Below are 6,931 nucleotides of genomic sequence, written 5' to 3'. Positions count from 1 at the left end.
AAAAACATGCAAAAATATTTATTAAATGTATCAAAACCTTTACTAATTACTTATTAGCATATAGTATGAGTATCTGAGGAGCATTGTTAGATGTTTGTACGTCATATTGATGTCACGATACAGCTCTAGCCGAGAGCCGTCCGGGAGACCGTGTATTTATAGACCGGCGCATGGTGCCTCATGAGCTCAACGTGCTATATTTACGGAAATAATCAACCCAAGCGAATACCCCATTTAATACCGGAGCTCTAGGCTCAAGTTCCTATAGCAACAGGCGCCTCCCGACTTCGTTAAAATTAGAAAATGGTTTGAACGCGGGAGCTGTCTTGACTATTTATGGTAGTGCATGCGGTGGCTAATTTTGAACGTGTGGGGTTGCCTCTGTGTCTAATTATGGACAGCCGCTAGCGGACCCGAGTCTCCTGAATGTGTTTCTGTAGGAATGCCAAAATTTGACGAGCCTGCGTCGAACGCTTGTCGCCTATGCTGTCTCATGTTATGACTGACCCACATTCGACCAGATGCATTCTCTAGCTGGCATCATTTAGACACTTCGTCATGTATTACATCGCAAGACGAATCAACAAGTTCGCCGTGATTTAGTATTATATTACAGGTGAAGGAACAGGGTTTAAGGGAGGTCTAATTAAAAACCAAAGTCAACGACTGTATAAAAAGAAATGATGTAATTAAAATAAATAAATTAACCGTTTATTTATTAATTACATTTTGGCGTGAGATCCACAACGATCCCAAGTATAATAAAAATAAAAAAGAAAATTAACTTTATATAAATTTTACAATAAATTACATTACGATAGATGGCGTTACATTAGATGTTCAGTTCTGTCAGGTATCACTACGTACAACGTACAAAATGCTTGCGTTCCGAACTCAATACAAGAGCACCAGCACACACAGCACTCGCTCACGCAGCGGCGGCGACGCTAGCGCCGCTAGCCCGCGACGGCGGCGCGAGGGTTAACGAGATGCTTAGAAGCACTTGCGGTGGACGATTCCAGGGCCGGACTCGTCGTATTCCTCCTTGGAGATCCACATCTGTTGGAAGGTGGACAGGGAAGCCAGGATGGATCCTCCGATCCATACGGAGTACTTCCTTTCGGGGGGAGCGATGATCTTGATCTTGATGGTTGAGGGCGCGAGGGCGGTGATTTCCTTTTGCATCCTGTCGGCGATACCGGGGTACATGGTGGTACCACCAGACATGACAGTGTTGGCGTACAGGTCCTTACGGATGTCAACATCGCACTTCATGATGGAGTTGTAGACGGTCTCGTGGATACCGCAAGATTCCATACCCAAGAAGGAAGGCTGGAAGAGGGCTTCAGGGCAACGGAACCTTTCGTTACCGATGGTGATAACCTGACCGTCGGGAAGTTCGTAGGACTTCTCGAGGGAGGTGGAGGCGGCAGCGGTGGCCATTTCCTGCTCGAAGTCCAGGGCGACATAGCAGAGCTTTTCCTTGATGTCACGCACGATTTCCCTCTCAGCGGTGGTGGTGAATGAGTAACCCCTCTCGGTGAGGATCTTCATGAGGTAGTCGGTCAAGTCACGACCAGCCAAGTCCAGACGGAGGATGGCGTGGGGAAGGGCGTAACCTTCATAGATGGGGACGGTGTGGGACACACCATCTCCAGAGTCCAAGACGATACCGGTGGTACGACCGGAAGCGTACAGGGAGAGCACAGCCTGGATGGCAACGTACATGGCCGGGGAGTTGAAGGTCTCAAACATGATCTGGGTCATCTTTTCCCTGTTGGCCTTAGGGTTGAGGGGTGCCTCAGTGAGCAGGACGGGGTGCTCCTCGGGGGCGACGCGCAGCTCGTTGTAGAAGGTGTGGTGCCAGATCTTCTCCATATCATCCCAGTTGGTGATGATGCCGTGCTCGATGGGGTACTTCAGGGTGAGGATACCTCTCTTACTCTGGGCCTCGTCACCGACGTAGGAGTCTTTCTGGCCCATACCGACCATCACACCCTGGTGACGGGGGCGACCCACGATGGATGGGAAGACGGCACGGGGCGCGTCATCACCGGCGAAACCGGCTTTGCACATACCGGAGCCATTGTCGACTACGAGCGCAGCAACATCGTCGTCGCACATTTTGAAGTTTGTGTTTGTGTGTTGGGACGCGCTGGAAGTTGACTCTACGGCAGCGAGACTGCGAGTGCGGTGAAGAGCGGGTCGGGATGCTTATATAGCGGCCGTCGCGGCGCGCGTCGCGCTCCATACAAGGCGCGCGCGCCTCTCGCCCTCACCCGGCCGCGGCTCGCTCCCACTTCGCTGAGATAATACTAAAACTTTAATTTTTCCACCCCTTACATACTAAGCTTTCTCTTGATCCTGTTTCAGGCTTCGAAGGCTTCGAACTGAGTGGGTTACAATCTAAAACGGGCGCATCGAGCGTAGATCGCGCCTTGAACCATTTCAGGCGATGCCGCCCGCGCACCGCTTCGACCGTATTCTCATGTTTTCAATTAAATTTCTGATAAGAATATCAATTTAATCTTCTGAAACTTATTTTACGTTTATTAACATGTACAAATATCAAAAAAGATTTAATAAATTAGTAAGATAAACAGTGACTAGACTAGGTACCTACCTAGATTAATTATATAGGTCTAGATTAATTAGCCACTAGTACTAGTAATGAAGTAAAGAACACAATATCACTAACATTACATGATAAAACTTTGACCTACTTTGAAACTTTAGATATAAATATAATATTTGATTTATAATTAAACGTATTTACGAAGTTTCGACTTTTGAATATTACAAAGACGAAAAGTTCTATTCGTAAGTAATATATTTTATGAATTGATTGTTAAACACTTTATTAGAAATATAGTTAATTATTCGTTTCATAATTTCGTTTAGTCAAGAAACAGTAAAAATATATAGTGGGATATTCCCTTTGCTCAGCAGTGGGATAGTTACGTTTCATATAATAAAGAATTAGTGCTGAGTGTTTACAATCCATTCATTCCTTCTTCGGTCATTTATATGCAATTTGAGTGAGCAAGTGTACGACCAGGATCTCATTAAAAAGATCTGAGTTCTATCGTTATAAGATTCCTCGTTTTTAATCTAAAAAACCATTCAATAAAATAACACGTAATTCTTTTTTAACACATAATTGAGTTCTATTAATTTTTACAGTATGTTAAAATCGTTAAGCTACGAATTATAAAGTTAATAATGTTTTTATAAATATAAAAACAATATAACTTCAAATACACTTTTACAGGCATTTTTGATTAATTTCAGACGATTTAGTTTTAAACTATGTCCATTTCCCCGTATAGACTATACCGAGAAGAACCGGCAAGAAATTAAATTGATACGCTTTTTCGCCAATCAAAAAATATACACGTAATAATCATTACATTACATTTATTAAAATGATTTATTTCGTAATAAAATCAACCAAACTTAACTCCAAATTGATTCATCGTCTTTACAAGTATGTACTGTTTAATGAGCATTATCCGTTCATATTGTTTAATATGAGCTTAAAATGTATTTATTAGTAAGTATAAAATTGCCTCTAGAATTTTATTAAATTCATATTTCAATTATTTTTTTAAATATCTCACACAAATTCAATTCATGTTAATATAAATTACCTAAGCGTTTGGGATTTGGGAGATGGCTCTTGGTATTACTGTGTTCCGGGACCTGGTGTAACTACAGGGACAAGGGCAATAGCTTCTCAGTTCCTAAGTTTTGTAGTGTAGTGATGTATGGTCATACAGTCCCAATGTCTATGCTAGTTTTGACCACTAACAATTGAATAGATCACTTATATGTATGTGATAAAAATATATTTTATAGTAGGTTTCTGATTCTGATTCCTGTATGGTTTTATTACCAGGCAGCAACACGATTTAAGTTTAACACATTACATTTATAAACGAGTTATGCTACCAAATGGATCTTGTATAGGAAAAAGACTTTTTGCCGATTATTCTATCACTAGAAATATCGTATAATAATACTATTGAACTATACCTATAATTATACTAATGAACTTCAATTTTTAATTTTGAAGCATTATCTTACTTATTGAAGGGCAAAGTATACTACTAGTCCGGATAAAACCAGATCTGATGAACGATGAACGAATGACTGAATGTCAATTTTCATATTTGTTAACCGGTTTTTCAATATAAGTAGACTGTAGGCGATCATTTTATTTCCAAAGTATTCTATAGTAAACGTATTTTTTTTTTAAATATATTTATATCAACACGATGATTCAGATAGTTAATGTTGTATTTTAAAAATAATACAAATATGTACTTGTATAAGCATATCTTTTAAGTTTTAATCGGTATACCGTAATGGTCTAGTGAGTAGCCCTCAATACGAAGATCGCGATATCAATTCCGGGCAAACACCGCTGGGTTTTATGTAATGTATTTGTATTTATAATTCATATCATTCATCGGATGACAGAAAACTGCATGTGTCGGTAATTCTACAACATGTACCAATGTCACGGCGTCGTCAAATATTGTTCCATTGAGGAGGCCTAGTGGAATATTAACGCAGTCTACATCCACAATAATTATACGTATGTCTTATTCATAAATGATTCAATCCAACAGTTCAAATTGGACTGTTGGAGCCCAGTAAACCAGTAATGGGACATTTACGGGCTAATTCTTTACTTTTTAATTTTGATCTATATTAATATTTATAAATATGAAAGTAACTCTATCTGTCTGTTGCTCTTTCACACCCAAACCACTGAATTAAATTTGATGAAATTTGAAGAAAGTTTAAACTCCAACGAAATACATAGGCTACTTTTTTATACATAATACCTGGCGAATAAACGTCACTGAAACTGCGGCCTTACGACTAGTTTCATATGAAAGTTTATCGTACTTATCATTCGGAAATATTTTTGTAAGTCTTTAAATATAGTGTTTACCATGTACCAGTCAAAAGTATTTGTATACAGATCAATAAATCTAAAAAAAACATATAATTTGTATTAATACAACTGAAAAAAAAACTCATCATAAAATATTATTATTATACCCATTGCTGGGTGTTGGAGTTTAAATCATTTAAATACTGTTAAAATATTATATCAAACATAAAATAATAACATCATAAATATAAGCAGTTATAAAAAAAATTACAAATCACATTAAATTTAATGTCAAATTGATAAAATAATCAAACATTCATTGATAAATAATAATTGCATACAGATCACACTACCAATACACTTCATCTATAACAAACGTGTCACACATACGGACCAATACGGTTTCCATAGCTGTAAATGTTTTTAGGTTTAGTTGATGTTGTGCTTTGAAACTAGCGATGGATGTAAAATTTTATTTATAGTCGGAAGTGTGCAGTAATATAAGAGTGCATTCGTGGGTGCATTGGCCTATTCTATTTGTAGTGACAGGTGTACCGTGTGATGCGTTTATTTGGTAATTCTCGATGACTTTAAAGTGGAGTTCACATTTACAGAAACAACGGAAAATTACGAAAGAGCAGTGCGAACTATCAGTACTAGACTATTCTACAAATCGGTATATTGATATTAGTACTAAAATTCACTAATTACACGAAACGAGAGTTTCATAATATTTTTGTAAAATCAATCAATGAGTTTAAAGATCATTGTATCCTTTCTTGATAATAGTGGTTAATTATTATTATATCTAATTGACAATGCATTTCCGAAAAGATTAAAGCTAGGTGCAGACGCTGCTTTATATTCATTTAGTAGTGTAAGCTTTCTTATATATAAAAAATATGTTCTGATGATGACTGATCTTAAAACTGTACACCAAACCTAGTAGAATTAAATTCAATAACATAAATTTATCAAAGAAATTATGTGGATTTTATTTTGTATACAGCCGTACCTACTTTAATGACTTATGATGGTCTAAATTTCAAGACGTCTAAACGTACCCACTTCCTTTTTTAGTTTAAATAAAGTAGAACTTTTAGCATAGTTTAACTTGACTCTACAAGTAATATCTTCCTGACCAAACCCAGCCACGGCTGCTATAACACGCCTATACCGCGCAAATATAAGTGCACTCTCTCATTCAAATATTTACTTGGTGGTAAGGGTCTGTGTAAGGAACGGTTAATATTTTACATCGCCATTATATATGGGCGGTGGTAATCATTTACCATCAGGTGGCCCATTTAATCGTCCGCCTAAATATGTATATCATTAAAAAAAATCAACTTCTTAATCCGAGAGTAAGCCAATCCTAGACTACCGAAAAGAATCCCACTCAGATTCAAAGATCAAAAGAGTGTAAAAACTACAAACTTTCAGAGTTCGAGGTAAAAGCTTTCGACAAAACCCCATTAAGTTTTATTAGCCCGATCAAGGGCATCAAACCCAGATCTTCAAATCCACGATATTATAAGCGAGCCACTAAACAAAATGCATGATATAATATTTTATTCATCATTTAAAAAATATACAACCACTACGAGCTCGGTATGATCATATTCTAAGCTCTCACCTTTATTCAATTCTGTTCGAATTTCATACAGTTTTCAGCAATTGTACAATAGATGACACTAGTCACATCGGACGATTGTTTATAAAATATAAAAAAATTAAGTAATTGCGACACATTTTTGGAATTGCAACCAGTTAATAATAAAATCATTTTAAACGTCAAATTAAGATGTTACCGAACATTTATTCGAAGGAATTCAACAGCGCAGTGTTTTATCGTCTTACATTTGATAACGTTTTGGCATGAAAGTACGTCTTATTAGTCAGTGGATGCTACATGAATGAATCCCATATTTGGTGGTGTGAGTCACGAGCTATTCTTTGCAAATATAGGTAATGGACATAAATCGTGCGTGCAACCTTGGCGACGAGCTGCGGCGAGTGCCAATA

General features: G+C 37.6%; 1 protein-coding gene across 1 annotated transcript; it reads right to left on the bottom strand.

The window, feature by feature from the left end:
- Window positions 1-832: 832 nt before the first annotated feature.
- LOC125072644 (actin, muscle) lies at window positions 833-2,185 on the bottom strand. Its single transcript, XM_047683291.1, has one exon. It carries the CDS (start codon window positions 2,122-2,124, stop codon window positions 994-996), a length of 1,131 nt encoding a protein of 376 aa, XP_047539247.1. The 5' UTR covers window positions 2,125-2,185; the 3' UTR covers window positions 833-993.
- Between the last annotated feature and the right edge of the window lie 4,746 nt (window positions 2,186-6,931).

This window comes from Vanessa atalanta, chromosome 22 (genome assembly GCF_905147765.1).
Source record: "Vanessa atalanta chromosome 22, ilVanAtal1.2, whole genome shotgun sequence".
Lineage (NCBI taxonomy): Eukaryota > Metazoa > Arthropoda > Insecta > Lepidoptera > Nymphalidae > Vanessa > Vanessa atalanta.
The sequence above is the reverse complement of the archived record's forward strand: the minus strand, read 5'-3'. Positions and strand labels throughout refer to the sequence as shown.